We start from the raw sequence: 19,963 nt of genomic DNA on the forward strand, positions 1-19,963 counted from the left end.
CAGTTCCTCTCAACTCCTAGGTTGTATGAACGGTGAAAAGTTGTGAGGCTTCCCCCGTGTTGAAGGCTTCTCCCACATGGTCACTGTGCCATCTTCAGCTGATGCAAACAGCCTCTGACAGTCGTAAGTGAAGGCCACACTGAAATTAGATAGAACATCGATCTTCAGAAGAATTGCATGTAAATCGATCAAACATTTGACACATGCTTATTTTTTATTGAAGGTATAAGCACATCACTCTTGGGCATACCTATCCATATTTCCCAGGAAATCGGGAAAAAAAAAAAAAACATTTAAAAAGTTAATGGTTGGTTGCCCCGCCCTCCCCCTTGCCTTACTCCCATCTGTTACACCTGATTTCCAATGCTAATTACCTGACGACAGGCCGAGCCAGTGAGGACTCGTGTTCGAGATCTAGAAGACAACTTAGGTCCCAGCTGTTCCATAAACTGAAAACAAAGAAAACAAAATCAAATTATATAATATAAAATCGGGGTATAAACATAGGTGATTTGCTACATGTAAATGTCATATTTGTCTGCATTTAATACTTGCACACATCTAAAATAAACACATAAAGATAACCTTTATTGGTTGTTTAATGAATGTTTGTTCTGTTTTATGACACAACTAGAGCACACTGATTTATTAATCATCGGCTATTGGATGTGAAACATTTTGATAATTCAGTGAAAATCCACTACATTTTTAAATTAGCAGCAAGCAATATTTTATATGCACTTTCCCCACAAACATGACAGCACATACCATAGCCTTTTGATAAACCAGCTGTGGCATACTGACTGGGATGGAAAAGTTAAAGTTTGTTTTGTTTAATGGCACCACTAGAGCACATTGATTTATTAATCACCATCTAATGAATGTCAAACATTTGATACTTATGACAGTCTTAGAAAGGCAACTCGCTAATTTTTTTCGTTAGTAGCCAGGGATCTTTTATATGCACCACCCCACAGACAGGATAGTACATACCATGGCCTATGATATACCAGTCCCAATGGATGCACCAATAGTATTCGATAATACCAATCCAAGTACCTTGAGTTAGCTATCTACTGACCCAGTTGGATCCCACCCACCCTTTGAAAATGACAGTTTAAGTGTATACCGTATAACCCCTGTACTAAGGCCTCCTGCAATCACGTTGATAGATCTTCCCTCGGGAGCTGTGGAGTATGCCAGGCAGTTTATAGAAAACTCATCACACTTCCGTGAAACTACGTGTTTCCCATTTATTGTGTGCAGCTGGATGAAGCTTCCCAAAGCTAAAAAAGAAAAAAAAAAAAAAAAAAAAAAAATTGGTCATATTTACAGATATTTATGACATTAAAATTATGATGTACATATTCGTATAGAATGATGAAAATTCAGAAATTTTTTATGAATACATAACCTGATCTTTCACCAAGTGCATCCTTCCTCCCCCTTCCCATATATGCATGGAGTAGTCCTAATATCCCACATGTAAAAGCCAATCAAACAGCTGGAATCTTTCATTAGGTCAGGAAAATTGTATCACAAGCATCATATCGGCCCTGGTGGTATAGTTATTAAGCCATCAGATTAAAGGCTGGGTTTGCATCCCGTTACCAAGACCACACCTAAAGTGAGTTTTAACGTAATGCCTCAATGAGGAGGTATAAGGCCACAAATATGGACTCTCTCTCACTACCGGCCTCAGTGGTGCAGAGGTTAAACCATTGGACTACAGGCTGGTAGGTATAGGGTTCGCAGCCCAGTATCGGCTCCAACCCAGAGCGAGTTCTTACGGGCTTGATGGGTAGAGGTGTAAGGCCACTACACCCTCTTCTCTCTCACTAACAACTAACAACTAACCCACTGTCCTGGACAGACAGCCCAGATAGCTGAGGTGTGTGCCCAGGACAGAGTGCTTGAACATTAATTGGATATAAGCACGGAAATAAGTTGAAATGAAATGAATTAATTCTCTCACACTATAATAACCACTAACAACTAACCACTAACAAACTGTCCTGGACAGAGTCCAGATAAACTGAGGTTTGTGCCCAGGATAGAATGCTTGTACTTTAATTGGATATAAGAACGGAAATAAGTATAAATGAAAGGAACAAGTATTGTTAATGTGTACAATTTAACAAACATCCCTTGTGTTAACTCTTAAAATGCAAAAAGAATGCATACATATTACACACTTACAAAAAGGTCTGTACAGATAACAATCGAAAAATATAATTATGAATATTTATGGAAGTTATAACACAAAATAATTGTATCAGAAGCAACAGTATTATAATAAACATTCAGGGTGTCACATCTAGAATGACATACAGAGTAGCACACTTACCATTAATACCTCTAGGACTGACACTGACATCAGTATTATAATAAATATGAAGGTGTCACGTCTAGAAAGACATACAGAGTAGTACACTTGCCATTAATACTTCTAGGACTGACACTGACATCATTATTATAATAAATATGAAGGTGTCACGTCTAGAATGACATACGGAGTAGCACACTTGCCATTAATACCTCTAGGACTGACACTGGCATCAGTATTATAATAAATATGAAGGTGTCACGTCTAGAATGACATACGGAGTAGCACACTTGCCATTAATACCTCTAGGACTGACACTGGCATCAGTATTATAATAAATATGAAGGTGTCACGTCTAGAATGACATACAGAGTAGCACACTTGCCATTAATACCTCTAGGACTGACACTGGCATCAGTATTATAATAAATATGAAGGTGTTACGTCTAGAATGACATACAGAGTAGCACATTTACCATTAATACCTCTAGGACTGACACTGACATCAGTATTATAATAAATATGAAGGTGTCACGTCTAGAATGACATACAGAGTAGCACACTTACCATTAATACCTCTAGGACTGACACTGACATCAGTATTATAATAAATATGAAGGTGTCACGTCTAGAATGACATACAGAGTAGCACACTTACCATTAATACCTCTAGGACTGACACTGGCATCAGTATTATAATAAATATGAAGGTGTCATAATAATGACATACAGAGTAGTACACTTGCCATTATTATGTATAGGACTGACATCAGTATTATAATAAACATCCGAGGTGTCATGTCTAGAATGCATACAGAGTAGTACACTTGCCATTAAAGGGACATTCCCGAGTTTGTTGCAATTTTAAAGATGTTATCGACTAACAGAGACTTTTTTACGATTGTAATTACATATCAAACATATTTTTCTGCATAAAATGTTAGTGGGTGTATATTAAACGTGTTTCTGATTGTTCTACTATTTGTACTAGGTTAAATTTCATTTTATTTCCTAAAATATATCTTTTCGTACATACGAAATTATTTGAAGACAAAATCCAGTTTGGCTTCTTACAAATATTAAGATGACCAGAAACACATTGAATATACAAACACTGATATTCTAAACAAGAAAATATATTTAATATGCAAGTTTAATCGTAGAAATATTTTATTTTTCGGAAACATCTTACAATGCAGCAATGTCCTTTAATACCTCTAGAACTGACACTGACATCAGTATTATAATAAATATGAAGGTGTCACATCTAGAATGACACACAGAGTAGTACACTTGCCATTATTATGTATAGGACTGACATCAGTATTATAATAAATATGAAGGTGTCACCTCTAGGACTGACACTGGCATCAGTATTATAATAAATATGAAGGTGTCACGTCTAGAATGACATACGGAGTAGCACACTTGCCATTAATACCTCTAGGACTGACACTGACATCAGTATTATAATAAATATGAAGGTGTCACGTCTAGAATGACATACAGAGTAGCACACTTACCATTAATACCTCTAGGACTGACACTGACATCAGTATTATAATAAATATGAAGGTGTCACGTCTAGAATGACATACAGAGTAGTACACTTGCCATTAATACCTCTAGGATTGACACTGACATCAGTACTATAATATGAAGGTGTCACATCTAGAATGACATACAGAGTAGTACACTTGCCATTAATACCTCTAGGACTGCCACTGGCATAAGTATTATAATAAATATGAACGTATCACGTCTAGAATGACATACAGAGTAGCACACTTACCATTAATACCTCTAGGACTGACACTGACATCAGTATTATAATAAATATGAAGGTGTCATGTCTAGAATAACATAGACTAGTACACTTGCCATTAATACCTCTAGGACTGACACTGACAAGGTCTCCCAAAGTGTCACTAACTGCCAGCGTCTTCACGGCCTTGGGATGACTGGTTATTGAGAGCACATATGACAATCTAGAAATAAAAAATCAACATACTTCTCACACGACAATTAAGCACCTAAAGATTGTTTTATTTCTTAAATCATCTTTCTAACTGCATGTCAACTTATTTTAACAATATCAGTAACATATCAAACAAACATGTCTGTACACCAAAACACAAAAAAAAGTAAAGTTTGTTTTGTTTAACAACACCACTAGAGCACATCTATTTATTAATCATCAGCTATTGGATGTCAAACATTTGGTAATTTTGACATATAGTCTTAGAGTGGAAACCCACTATATTTTTCCATTAGTAGCATGGGATTTAACACAAAAAATGTCAGTATCATAAACAGAACAAGATTGGACACCTGTCTCATTGCAATTAAAAACAAATATTACACATTGATTTTTTTTTGATTTTTTTGTTTTCTTTTGGAGGGGGGAGGAGTATTTAAAATCACAATAAAACAGTAGAAAGTATTGTTTGTCTAATAAAACACCAGACGAAGAAACAAAAATGAACTTGGACAAAATTTCAGAAAATATCCAGGATAAAATTATTGTAAGCTTTTTATAAAATAAAACAAGGATATGAACAGTAATCACGTGACATTAAAATCTGAAATTGTGGGTGAATATTTCTGTTTTCATACTTTTCATAGTTAGTAAATAAACAGTATACATGTCAAATATTTCTGTTTCTATACTTTTTTATAGTTCCTAGATAAACAGTATACATGTTGAACATGACAGATATTTGTTTCCATACTTTTTATAGTTCCTAGATATACAACAAAGATGAAAAACATTCCAATCTGCCATGTATACTGTTTATCTAGGAACTATAAAAGAGTATGGAAACAGAAATATCTGACATGTATATTGTTTATTAAAATTATGTCTTTGAATGTATAAGGGACAGGATTTAGCTCAGTCGGCTGAGTGCTCACTTGAGCTGTTTGCATCGCAGGATCGAACCACCTCAGTGGATCTATTTAGCTGATTCGGTTTTTCTCGTTCCAACCAGTACACTACTATACTTTTTTATAGTTCCTAGATAAACAGTATACATGTTGAACATGACATATATTTGTTTCCATACTTTTTATAGTTCCTAGATATACAACAAAGATGAAAAACATTCCAATCTGCCATGTATACTGTTTATCTAGGAACTATAAAAGAGTATGGAAACAGAAATATCTGACATGTATATTGTTTATTAAAATTATGTCTTTGAATGTATAAGGGACAGGATTTAGCTCAGTCGGCTGAGTGCTCACTTGAGCTGTTTGCATCGCAGGATCGAACCACCTCAGTGGATCTATTCAGCTGATTCGGTTTTTCTCGTTCCAACCAGTACACTACAACTGGACAAAGGCTGTGGTATGTGTTTTCCTGTCTGTGGAAAAGTGCATATAATAGATCCCTTTCTGCATTAGGAAAAATGTTGCGGGTTTCCTCTGATGACTACGAGTAAGAATTACCAAATGAATTAACGTCCAATAGCCGACGATTAATTAATCAATGTGCTTCAGTGGTGTTGTTAAACAAAACAAACAAAAATTTAATGTATACTGCCTGTTAAGTTTTAAAATTCTATCTATAGAATCTTATATGTTTTATTTAACGACACACTCAACATATTTTATTTACAGTTATATGGTGCCAGACATATGGTTAAGGACCACACAGATATTGAGAGAGGAAACCTGCTGTCGCCACTTCATGGGCTACTCTTTTTCGATTAGCAGCAAGGGATCTTTTATATGCACCATCCCATAGACAGGGTAGTACATACCATGGCCTTTGATATACCAGTCGTGGTGCACTGGCTGGAACGAGAAATAGCCCAATGGGCCCACCGACAAGGATAGATCCCAGATCGACCACGCATCGAGCAAGCGCTTTACCACTGGGCTACGTCTCGCCCTAACTATAATAAAGACATTTGTTACCCATCCGACAGTTAACTATAAAAGTATAATGTGCCATACTAGAACTCTGTAGACTTATTAGTACGTCAGGCCTCTGAGAATTTAAAATTAGTATAAACCAGTTATGGGTTATGCAAAACAAATTCAGGCAACCCATTTGGTTTTATGTAACCCATAATGACAATGTAATTGGTGTCCTAACTTTAATGCCTCAACCAAAAATGGGTTTCGCACAATTAGATTTATGTGAGCAATGCACGATGGAAATAACTGTAACAAAAAAAATCAACCTCCACTGAGGGGATTCGAACCACAGACTCTCAATATGAGAGTCCAGCGCTCTACCAACTCAGCTAATAGGGAAATTCCCACTAGTTACTGCCAGTAGGAGTACTTTATACCAACACTACTACATACACCCCACTCAAGTGAAGCTACGTCCCAGAGCTGTGGGCCACGGGCAGTTGAACTGTTACGGGTCCTGACTGGGTTATAATTGTATTCTTGTGTTAAGAACACACCCAGTCCCTACGTCGGATCCAAATGTAACAGATAAAAATCAACCTCCACTGAGGGGATTCGAACCACGGACTCTCAATATGAGAGTCCAGCGTTCTACCAACTGTGCTAATAGGGAAATTCCCAATAGTTACTGCCAGTAGAAGCACTTTATACCAACACTACAACATGATCATTCTTGCACTTTTCAGAGGCCTGTATTTTAAAAATAATCTCCGATAATATCTGTCAAATGGTAGAGCACGTGCTGCAGTTATGAAAAGTGCCTTTAATTTTCAGAAAGTACAGAGGTGTTAACCAATTCTTTACAAGATTTTTTCTTATTATTACAGAAAGCACAGAAGTATTAACCAATTCTTTAAAAAAAACACACAATTAAAACCCAACTAATTACAGTAAGCACATAGGTGTTAACCAATTCTTTATGTTTTGTTAAAGAGAAAAAAAACCTGATTACAGTTATGTTGAATATTTCAGCGTGAAGGGTATTAACATATACATACAGTCTCCCACATCAACCGTGAGCTATTTATTCCTTTTTCTCACCTGTTGAGATCCCACACAATAATGGTCCCATCTTCACTTCCCGTGACAATCACACTGAATGGCTTAGACAGCACCATCACGTTTACTGTACCTGTGTGGCCAATTAACGCAGTCAGACTGCCAAACACTTGCAGGTTACTGGCCTGAAACACAGAGACTCACAATTATAGAAAATGAAGGAAGGATAAAGTTAAAGTTTGTCTTGTTTAACGGCACCACTAGAGCACATTGATTTAGTAATCATGGATATTGGATGTTAAACATTTGGTACATGTAGTTCTGACACATAGAGGAAACCCGCTACATTTTTCCTAATGCAGCAAGGGATATTTTATATGCACTTTCCCACAGACAGGAAAGCACATGCCACGGCCTTTTACAACTCGTGGAACACTCGATGGAACGAGAAAAGTCACTGGCACAGTCTCAGAATTATAGAAAATGAAGGAAGGAAGGAAGGAAAGTTTTATTTGACAATGCACTTCAACACATTTTCATTATAGTTGCATGTATATTATAACATCGGCCATATGGCTAAGGATCACACAGATAATGAGAGAGGAAACTCAGTACCACCATGCAATGGGTTACATACTTTTTCTGATAAGCAGCAAAGGATATTTTATAAGCAGCATCCCATAGACAGGATAGTACATATCATGGCCTTTGTTACACCAGTTCAGAGTTGTGAACCATTGGCATGAGAAATAGCCCAATGGGCCCACTGACAGGGATCGATCCCAAACTGACCGCACATCAAACGAGTGTTTTACCACTGGGCTACGTCCCACCCCCAACAAATATGATATAAGTTTTACAGCTGATTAATGCCTTTGTGATTGTCAATTTTATTCTGAGCCTAATATGTTATATTCTTTTACCACTGACATGGGCCAGTATGAATTTTATACCCTACCTAATATGTTATATATTATTTTCAGTTGATTAATGGCTCTGTAAATCCCATCCCATCCCCATCCCCATCCCCATCCTCATCTCATGCACATACACCCAGCCACCCAGCCACCCATCCACCCGTCCATTCATCCATCCAATATGACTGACTCTACAACATATCACATCTCAGACAACAACTCTACCATTGAGTTAAATCCCACCCCTTCTGTTATTGTTTTGTTTCTTCATCTTACCTTGGCAATAACCGGCCTCGGTGGCGTCGTGGCAGGCCATCAGTCTACAGGCTGGTAGGTACTGGGTTCGGATACCAGTCGAGGCATGGGATTTTTAATCCAGATACCGACTCCAAACCCTGAGTGAGTGCTCCGCAAGGCTCAATAGGTAGGTGTAAACCACTTGCACCGACCAGTGATCCATAACTGTTTCAACAAAGGCCATGGTTTGTGCTATCCTGCCTGTGGGAAGTGCAAATAAAAGATCCCTTGCTGCCTGTCGTAAAAAGAGTAGCCTATGTGGCGACAGCGGGTTTCCTCTAAAAACAATGTCAGAATGACCATATGTTTGACGTCCAATAGCCGATGATAACATACAAAAATCAATGTGCTTTAGTGGCGTCGTTAAATAAAACAAACTTTATTTTACTTACCTTGGCACTGTTGTGTGCGACGTTATACACATTGATGACTCCAGCTGTCCCGGCAGTGAAGAAGAGTCGACAGTCGGGCACTGATGCACAGCACATTATCTGAACAGAGAAAAATACAAAACATAAGAAATGTTATTAAAGAGAAGAGCTGTAAACTCAAAATGGTAAAATTCTGATGAACAATTTAAATATTTGATTCAGTTTTAATATGGACCCATTTGATAGCATTATTTATTAAAATTTACAAGAAGTATATCTACATGTTTTTAACAACACCACTAGAGCACATCGATTTATTAATCATCAGCTATTGGATGTGAAACATTTGGTAATTTTGACACATATAGCCTGAGGGAGGAAACCCATGACATTTTGTCCATTAGTAGCAAGGGGTCTTTTATATGCCCCATCCCACACACAGCAAAGCACATACCACAGCCTTTGATATACCAGTCATGGTGCACTGGCTGGAATGAGAAATAGCACAACCGTCCCACAGACGGAAACATCTAAATGTACCCACCTCATCACAGCTGGGCTCCCGTAGAAAGTTGATTGGCGGTTGAGCGACCTTATTCTGAACCCGCAGAATGCCGTCCTGATAACCCCAGCTCACAATGCCGGCCCACATCACGTCCGTCACATTCTCCTGCACGTCAGCTGGGACAAACAAAACAAACTGTTTGAAGCAACTCCATGAGCTGGACTTACCAAACGTTATACAGTGGAACTCCTCTAACACAGACACCCTCGGGACCAAGTAATAAGTCCGGTTTTAAGAGGTATCCGGTTTACAGAGGTTCTCTTCTGCACTTATATTTAAAAAGGGACCATGAAAAACGTATGGTTTTGGGGGAATTCCTGTTTACAGAGGGTCCGGTTTTGAGAGGTTTCACTGTACATGTAGATAACCTTGTTAATAAACAGCCTTGTATATTTAATCCTTTATGACAAACACTCATGTTTAGCCACACAGTGTCATATCTTATTTTGTCCATGTTTAAGACTAAATACATCTAAAATAAATTAGCAATAAATAAATTCAGCCTATAATTACATAAATGTATATTAACATTCCCAATTTTACAATTAATAAAAACAAACTGTTCTGATTAAAGAAGCAGCTGATTTGAATGAATGTTTAATGACACCCAGCACCAAAAAACACATCGACTATTGGGTGAAAAAACTAATTTAACTATTTTCTTGATAAAACATTTGTTGCAATGGCAATTCAAATTCTCATCTTTTTCTATCTTTCTGGTTTTGTTCTTTGATTACTTAACAATTTCAAATATAATTTTATTTCCATCAAGCCGTATTAATGGCCTCTTCCTGCATTTTATAATACAAATTTAGTATGTGTCAATATGACAAAAATACAGCAATTATAATATTTAAACTGTTATAATTATGTACAAAAACCAAATTAAATTGCTAGACTAAATATCTAACAAACCCACTGTTTAAAACAAAACGTATGATAAATATTAACATTTACTGTTTGTACTGTTAATTTTCAAAACGAAAGTTTCCAATTTCAAAATCTGAATAACTGCACATTATACCTTTATCTTTTCCATGTAACAACAATACGCAGGCATTGTCTTCCAGTCCGAACATGTAGCCTGTTGGGATGGGCACCAGAGATTTGAAGACCACAGAATACTTCTGCTGCCAGGCAGGTTCTGGGGCGGCACCCTCCGGATTCCACATGTAGTTGCCCCAATTCAAACCAGTGATATTCTTCAGTCGAGGCTAAAACGAAGAGAACTTCACAGAATTAATGGTCTCACCTACAATAAAACAAAATTGGTGCAGAGTGATGAACATTCATAGGTGCAACCATAAACCAAAACTGAAACTTTTTTATAAACAGGCTTTAGGAGCAAATTCCGTAGCAATCACTTTCTATAGGTTGAGTAGATTCCATTTATGCATTTCTGTACATGTGTGAATATCTACGTTGTTTGTGCTGTCCAGTCTATGGGAAAGTAGATAGGATTACAGGCTGTTCAGCACACTGTTTTGAAAAAGTAGGACAAAAGTAGGAATGAATATATATAAAAAGGTTGAGTAGATTCCATTTATGCATTTCTGTACATGTGTGAATATCTACGCTGTTTGTGCTGTCCAGTCTATGGGAAAGTACATTAGATTACTTGCTGCTTTTCATTAGGAATAAATTGTATGCAGCAGTGAGTTTTCTCATTTTTTAGACCAAGAGTCGAAATGACCATGATATGTATACTCCAGATAGCTGTTAGTATAAAACTGAAAGTGTGTTTAGGTGTGACAAAACAGGCATTCCTTTTATCTGGAATGTTTTTGTTGTTTTCTCCTTTATAAAGAAGAAGACGTTTGTTTTGTTTAACGACACCACTAAAGCACATTGATTTATTAATCATCAGCTATTGGATGTCAAACATATGGCATTTCGACAGTCATAAATAAGAAATCCACTACATTTTTCCATTAGTAACAAGGAATCATTTATATGCACCATCTCACAGACAGGACAGCACATACCACAGCCTTTGATATACCAGTTGTGGTGCACTGGCTAGAGAGAGAAATAGCCCAATAGGCCTAGCTATGGGGATCGATCCTAGATTGATCGCACATCAAGCAAGTGTTTTCCCAGTGGACTACACCCCGCTCTCTTCTCCTTTATGAAGTAACAAGGCAAGACATAGGTACAGTGAAACCTGTTTATACAAGTGTTTTCCCACTGGGCTACACCCCGCTCTCTTCTCCTTTATGAAGTAACAAGGCAAGACATAGGTACAGTGAAACCTGTTTATACAAGTGTTTTCCCACTGGGCTACACCCCGCTCTCTTCTCCTTTATGAAGTAACAAGGCAAGACATAGGTACAGTGAAACCTGTTTATACAAGTGTTTTCCCACTGGGCTACACCCCGCTCTCTTCTCCTTTATGAAGTAACAAAGCAAGACATAGGTACAGTGAAACCTGTTTATACAAGTGTTTTCCCACTGGGCTACACCCCGCTCTCTTCTCCTTTATGAAGTAACAAGGCAAGACATAGGTACAGTGAAACATGTTTATACAAGTGTTTTCCCACTGGGCTACACCCCGCTCTCTTCTCCTTTATGAAGTAACAAGGCAAGACATAGGTACAGTGAAACCTGTTTATACAAGTGTTTTCCCACTGGGCTACACCCCGCTCTCTTCTCCTTTATGAAGTAACAAGGCAAGACATAGGTACAGTGAAACCTGTTTATACAAATGTTTTCCCACTGGGCTACACCCCGCTCTCTTCTCCTTTATGAAGTAACAAGGCAAAACATAGGTACAGTGAAACCTGTTTATACAAGTGTTTTCCCACTGGGCTACACCCCGCTCTCTTCTCCTTTATGAAGTAACAAGGCAAGACATAGGTACAGTGAAACCTGTTTATACAAGTGTTTTCCCACTGGGCTACACCCCGCTCTCTTCTCCTTTATGAAGTAACAAGGCAAGACATAGGTACAGTGAAACCTGTTTATACAAGTGTTTTCCCACTGGGCTACACCCCGCTCTCTTCTCCTTTATGAAGTAACAAGGCAAGACATAGGTACAGTGAAACCTGTTTATACAAGTGTTTTCCCACTGGGCTACACCCCGCTCTCTTCTCCTTTATGAAGTAACAAGGCAAGACATAGGTACAGTGAAACCTGTTTATACAAGTGTTTTCCCACTGGGCTACACCCCGCTCTCTTCTCCTTTATGAAGTAACAAGGCAAGACATAGGTACAGTGAAACCTGTTTATACAAGTGTTTTCCCACTGGGCTACACCCCGCTCTCTTCTCCTTTATGAAGTAACAAGGCAAGACATAGGTACAGTGAAACCTGTTTATACAAGTGTTTTCCCACTGGGCTACACCCCGCTCTCTTCTCCTTTATGAAGTAACAAGGCAAGACATAGGTACAGTGAAACCTGTTTATACAAGTGTTTTCCCACTGGGCTACACCCCGCTCTCTTCTCCTTTATGAAGTAACAAGGCAAGACATAGGTACAGTGAAACCTGTTTATACAAGTGTTTTCCCACTGGGCTACACCCCGCTCTCTTCTCCTTTATGAAGTAACAAGGCAAGACATAGGTACAGTGAAACCTGTTTATACAAGTGTTTTCCCACTGGGCTACACCCCGCTCTCTTCTCCTTTATGAAGTAACAAGGCAAGACATAGGTACAGTGAAACCTGTTTATACAAGTGTTTTCCCACTGGACTACACCCCGCTCTCTTCTCCTTTATGAAGTAACAAGGCAAGACATAGGTACAGTGAAACCTGTTTATACAAGTGTTTTCCCACTGGGCTACACCCCGCTCTCTTCTCCTTTATGAAGTAACAAGGCAAGACATAGGTACAGTGAAACCTGTTTATACAAGTGTTTTCCCACTGGGCTACACCCCGCTCTCTTCTCCTTTATGAAGTAACAAAGCAAGACATAGGTACAGTGAAACCTGTTTATACAAGTGTTTTCCCACTGGGCTACACCCCGCTCTCTTCTCCTTTATGAAGTAACAAGGCAAGACATAGGTACAGTGAAACATGTTTATACAAGTGTTTTCCCACTGGGCTACACCCCGCTCTCTTCTCCTTTATGAAGTAACAAGGCAAGACATAGGTACAGTGAAATCTGTTTATACAAGTGTTTTCCCACTGGGCTACACCCCGCTCTCTTCTCCTTTATGAAGTAACAAGGCAAGACATAGGTACAGTGAAACCTGTTTATACAAGTGTTTTCCCACTGGACTACACCCCGCTCTCTTCTCCTTTATGAAGTAACAAGGCAAGACATAGGTACAGTGAAACCTGTTTATACAACATCATGCCGGGGACCTAATATTTATCCACTTTGAACAGAATCCAGTGATTAAAGTGCTGTTCCAGATGTATGGTGTACTGGGCTATATCAATCAACATATTATTTAATATGATTAGAAAATTTTCCATTTAAAAATATTCCCCTGAAAAACAGAACCAGCTGAATTCGTTTCGGGAATTTCCGTAAGATTTATCTGTGATGTCATGAAAGGAACTCCTTTCGATAGTCAGCGCCATTGTTCATTGCTTCTTGTGTGTTTATTATGGTTAAAGGGCGTGTTGTTGGTGGCTGTAGCAATACAAAAGCCAATAAATTTAGTCTTCACGCATTTCCTAGTAATGTTGCTATGAGAAAGCTGTGTGTGAATTTGATTAAAACAACGTGGAAAAACTGGACAGGAAGAAAATGCCGGAGACCGTTGCGACAGCACACACTTTAGTTTTGATTCGTCTGAACTGGCTTGTCAGCTTAAGCGAGATATAGGAATACCATGTGTTATGACTTTTAAAAAAAGATGCCGTACCACCAATTTTTCTGCGACACAAAACAAATGACAACAAGCCGACGCCATCCACATCGAAACGACCTTGGGGTGCATATCGTCAACGTCAACGTCCCAAACTGCGTTATGCTTCCAACTCCGGCCAGTTTTTTTTCTCATGCACGGTTCGTGCAATCAATCAGATCAGATTTGTTGTCGTTTGCATCTCGTTCATTTGTGAGGTTTTTCTTTACAGTTCGAGAACATTTTCATTAACAATAAAGTTCAGACAAGTTTTTTTTTTTTTTTTTTTTTTTTAAATTTTTTTTTTTTTTTTTTTTTAAATGCTATTTTTGTATGCAACTTGAAAACAATCGGCTCAGAAATAAATAACTTGTAAATTTCATAGTATGAAAAAAAGGCATTCCCTGTGAGACAGACTATAAATACATTAAATTAATTTCACTATACCTTCCCACAGAGAACACCTTTTTTCATACTATGAAATGTACTATAAGTTATTTATTTCTGAGCCTACTGTTTTCACAACTGCACACAAAAAATAGTATTTTTTTGTTATTTCCAAAACACTTTTACTTCTTTCTTTTTTTTTATGTCAAATTAAACTGAAATTATTCACAAAAAAACATCTTTATAGAGGGATCGGACAGACTAAAAGTCGTTTTTGTTTATTTCTTAAAATTACCAATATCGGGTCCACTTCGACTCGTAGAATTCAAGTGTTATTTATTGTCTTATCTACATCACAAGTATTAGAACATACAGCGTAGCAAAATAATTCGCACGAAAAGCTAAAGAATAAAACAAGAATAAAAGTTGTAAATTAGTGGTAAGCTGTCTCCACGACCATTTTCATCGTCATCTGTCAGGCCGGTGGTTCTTCAGAAGACGTTCCAGGTTCAAACTGATACAGCATTATTTGTTGTGTTGCACAAATATTAGTCCAGTCATCATTACTACACTATTCATCATCGAAAGAAGAATTGCATGATAACTGAGCTTGGCAATCGCTATCGGTCCCACTTTCGCTTGCGCTGGAAGTCATCTCGTGGTAGGTTTCTGTGAAGCGAGTTCCCTTCATGACGTCACGGCTATTTACAGGCAAATGTTTTTACCGAGAATTTTACACGGTCGTTTCCGGCAGTGTTCTACGGGAGTGATGTTTTAATACTTTTATGGGGCATTTTCGTAATTATCGATTTACATACTGGTGTAAAATATTATTGCAATGAATTAAGAAGGCATTTAATTGTGTAAATTAGAGAATTTTAATGTATGGTCTGGAAAAGCACTTCAAAGGGTTGTGTTATAGAATTTAGACAATTTGGTACCATGAAACTTGGCAGGTTTCTGGTTTGTTCAGGGTCTGGTTTAGACAGGTTTCACTGTATTACTTTTCTGATGGTGGCAAGTTCTGCGTTGAAGTTTTATGTTAAAGTTTCAAGTTTTGACCAGTTTCTCACAACATATATATATATATATATATATATATATAAAGTTTTTTTTGTTTAACGAAACCACTAGAGCACATTGATCCATTAACCATTGGGCTATTGGATGTCAAACATTTCATAACTGACATATAGTCTTAGAGAGGAAACCCGCTACATTTTTCCATTAGTAGCAAGGGATCTTTTATATGCACCATCCCATAGACATAATAGCACATACCATGGCCTTTGATATACCAGTTGTGGTGCACTGGCTGGAACCATGGTTGAAAATTAGCAGTCACCGGTCGCCCGTGGCGACCTTTATTGGCTAAGGGCGACTATGAAGTTTACAAAGGTAGTCCGCTGGGCGACCATCAATTTTAGGGTTTGGCGAATATGGTACCATTTAAAATAACAAACGCACCGAAACTGAATTGAATGTGGCAAAACACACCGCGTCTGTGCTGGCGTGAACTACAAATCTGGCAGCAGAAGACAGAACATGCTCTATATTTTGTCAGCACCCAGGGTTATGGGTAGGGATACTGGGTTATGTATAACAAAGTATATCGTATATTTTGGTAAAATGTTAGGTTTTTTACAGTTTTTTTTTTTTTTTATATTTATTTTATTAGTAGCCTACTACTGTAGCATTTACAATATCCAAATTAAACACACACAAATGCGCAATATTACATTTTACTCAGGAAGAAAATATAAATTTTTAGGCTATTATACGTTTGCATCAATAGGGTTAATTGGCATGTAACTTCATATCGAATGAAGATAAAATTCATATAAAAACATTAATGTAATTTATTACGTTCTAAACCCATACTATCTGAAATAATAATAATAATTTAAAAAAACATTCGGGGGGCGGGGGGGGGGGGGGGGGGGGGGGAAGCAGTTCAGTGTAACTTAAAATGTATTTTTTTTTACAATGAAACTGCATAGGTTAAATCTTCTTTTCTGATACAGGTTTTAAGGCAATTGATGGAACATCCAAGGTATTCTGAACGACAAAACCGTAATACATGATCACGGTAGTACATCTACACAATGTAGTCGAATGGGCGTTTGGCAAAATAGTGGAGGATTTCATGGGTTTTTATCTAGTGTCTCATCTATAGGAGGACGGCTATTTCCAAGGAAATCCTTTACTGCCGATGTCATCCCTTTTGTGTCACCACAAAGAGGACTGCCACTCTCAGACTAGCTTACTAAAGCTCGCGCAGTTTCACATTTAGTCTCTTGCTCTTGGTACTGCATTATCTTTTACTTCAGAGACAATGCAGGTCAAGCTGCACACCTTAACTGTTCTATTTTGTCTTCACCCATGTATTAAAAATGAGATTTAATCTGTACAATTTAATGGTAATTTGTAAAGAAACATTTTTATTTATACTGGATTTCTTTTCCAATTTTTTTTATTTGAGTTGGTGTGGGTTTAAAACTTAATCCCATGTTTTTATATGCATTTTAACTTTATTCATTATGAAGTTACATGTCAATTCATCGGTTTCCTTTTGACACAAATGGACTATACACGGTGAGCACAAAGTACCTATTCAACAAAGAACATTCTAGTTTTAATTTTGACTGTGCAATTAAATTGCAATGTGATAATTAATTGGAGGGCGAGTTGAATTTGAGCAGGGCAAGTAAGATTTTTCTTCAACTGGCCCTGCTGGCGACCATGGTTTTCATGTTAATTTTCAGCCCTGTGAAATGAGAAATAGCCAAATGGGCCGACCGACGGGGATCGATCCTAGACCGACCACGCATCAAACGAGTGCTTTACCACTGAGCTATGTCCTGCCCCCAACAAAATACAAGTCCTAGGATAAAGACACTGTGTTTTGTGTAATGACACCATTAGGGTATATCAATTTATTAATGATCCGCTACTGGATGCCAAACAATTTATAATTCTGACATAGTCTTAGAGGAAACCCCGAATTTGTTTTCATTAGCAGCAGGGGATCTTTTATATGCACTTCCCCATAGACAGGATGACACATACCACATCTTTTGACATACCAGTTGTGGAGCACTGGTTAGGATCGGGGGGGGTGGGGGGGGGGGGGCGAAGAAACCAAGTCAGAGAATGGGTCCACCGAGGAGATCCGATGCTCTGACCCAAGCACCTTAGGCAAGTGCCTTACTAACTGAGCTAGCACATACCACAACCATTGATGTATGTGCACTTTCCCTGAGCGCCTACGTGTGTATGGTTGAACAGCCCTCTACACACCATCACTGTAAATGAAGATACAACAAGTAAATCACACTTACAACACAGACTTTCTTCTCGCTGACTAAAGGGGTTCTGGATAGACCAGAGCTGAGCTTGTGTCCTGCTTGACTAGGGGGGTGAGGCGAGTAGAACAGCTGTATGGGCGTCTGTCCGTACGTCCGGATCATTGTCAGCACGGCCTGTCGCTTCACCGGGTCCTGGTACAGCTCAACGTCAATCCCGAAATATGTCTAGATGCACACAGAAAAGTGACATGAAAATAGCTATGGATGCATATATTAATTGATTATTGTTTTATAATAAGATATCTCAGTAACATGGTTGTCTAAATTACAATAAGCAACACACATTTTAGAGACTGTCACAATTATTACCTAACAACAAACATAGATATGAATACAATTTGTTAAAATACATAAAAATGTAGAGTATGTAAAAAAATGAGGATGGGTACTCTCTACATAAACCCATATACCTATTGGTCAAATTACCAACATATATAGATATGGATACAATTTGTCCACCCTCTGAACTCTACCCCATATGTTGGTCAAATTACAATGAAGAACACACATTTTAATTATTGACTCCAGTTACATGTACATACATGTAGCAAGACATATTTACCTATTGACATAATTTGTCCAAATACACTGTCTGTCAAACCAGGAGCCTAAGGAGGTGTACACAGCACCCAGCGAGACTCAGCCTTCACAAGGAAAGTCAAATGAATTGATCACCTGCACTTTCTTCCACACTTACTTGGAAGTTTTATGTAAGTGGCAACTTGATTGCCTTGCAGTAAACATTCTGATTGGGGGTTTTTTAAACTTAATATAATTGCTCATCTCGTACCATTTCAGGAGTCACCTACAGCTCAAAGACCTCGCTGTTTAAGAGTAGCTATCACTCTCACTCCCCTGGGACTAGTGTTTTTAGCTCCCCTATAGGGTGTATACTACCAAATCAAATCCCAAAAACAACAATAGTAACATGTGGCTAAAACTCAATCGACATAAACACCACAAATATAAATACTACCACCCCTCACCCTTAAAGTGAATCAGAAAAATATTGGATGGGGGTCAAGTTGCTCATTTCTGAGATAACGGGTAGCGTCTATGACTACCCTAGTTCCGCACAAAATTCGAGTACTTTTTTCTACAGGTATCCCATACATGTTTCAAGCACAAGGCTACTTGACATAGTGGCACTAGATGAAATAAAATTGCATACATTTTTTGCCCAGATGCAACTTTTTTTTTTTTTACAACCAACACGCTCACATTTATCACCAATCACAGGACTATGGTGTTCATTTCTCTATCAAAAGTTGGGTGCACCTCGAACTTTGACCCAGCCATGTCATGTCATGTCATGTCATAGGGTTTTACGTGCACATTCAGAGCAAGCTGTTGTAGCTCACGCCTGTCGTGGGTGCAAGAGCCGGCCTTGGCCGGCTCTTCCGTCCATGACAGGAAAGGTGGGGGAGGGGAAAGAGGGACCGCCTGCACTGGCAGGTGCAAGGGAGCACCAGCAGCCTGATTGAATCGGTAGCAGGCGGGTGGGGGTGGTGGTGGTGCTATGGAATTTGAATGGAGCCGTTAATGCCAAAGAGAAAGTGGTGCGCAATTTTGTTGAGGAAATTTTGGCGCAATTTTGAACGGTTGGTCGAAAGGTAAATGGCCGAGCTAATATAGGTTTTGATATTAGTGAATCGAGAGTAGCTCGTTAATTTTAGACCTTTATGATGCTGTGGTGTCTCCCTAGGTTGCCCATCGGGCCCTTATAAAGACCCAGCCGGAAGTTATCTGGTTTAGTACTACCGTAACATGTACATTTATATGGTAACTATATGGCAATATCTCCAATAGCTCCCCTTAATCTAAGTTAGAGGAGCAATTAATCACTCCTCTCAAAGTTTTTCACAGGAAGGTCTGGCAGTTCGTCTTGATTTTTCTCATGGCAAAGACTGAGCAGTGGTTGAAATACTGCCGACCCGACCTGTTTTTGTCAGTCAACTTCACCATGGACTGGGACTGGCAATTATTTTACATTTATATTCTATGATCATGTTTGG

General features: G+C 38.3%; 1 protein-coding gene across 3 annotated transcripts in view; it reads right to left on the reverse strand.

Moving 5' to 3' along the window:
* The window catches only part of LOC121369667 (lysosomal-trafficking regulator-like), an 89,107-nt gene continuing 69,144 nt past the window's right edge, over positions 1–19,963 (reverse strand). For 2 of the 3 annotated variants that reach the window (XM_041494716.1, XM_041494714.1), the window contains exons 47-55: positions 17,922–18,113; positions 10,424–10,613; positions 9,379–9,515; positions 8,856–8,954; positions 7,292–7,434; positions 4,208–4,314; positions 1,130–1,286; positions 375–449; positions 1–139 (exon numbers count right to left, since the gene is read on the reverse strand). In XM_041494716.1, coding sequence (XP_041350650.1) covers positions 10–139; positions 375–449; positions 1,130–1,286; positions 4,208–4,314; positions 7,292–7,434; positions 8,856–8,954; positions 9,379–9,515; positions 10,424–10,613; positions 17,922–18,113 — 1,230 coding nt within the window. In that variant the 3' untranslated portion in view covers positions 1–9. The remainder of the gene's footprint in view (positions 140–374; positions 450–1,129; positions 1,287–4,207; positions 4,315–7,291; positions 7,435–8,855; positions 8,955–9,378; positions 9,516–10,423; positions 10,614–17,921; positions 18,114–19,963) is intronic. The other variant, XM_041494715.1, reaches the window with a different exon arrangement.

This window comes from Gigantopelta aegis, chromosome 4 (genome assembly GCF_016097555.1).
Source record: "Gigantopelta aegis isolate Gae_Host chromosome 4, Gae_host_genome, whole genome shotgun sequence".
Taxonomy (NCBI): Eukaryota; Metazoa; Mollusca; class Gastropoda; order Neomphalida; family Peltospiridae; genus Gigantopelta; species Gigantopelta aegis.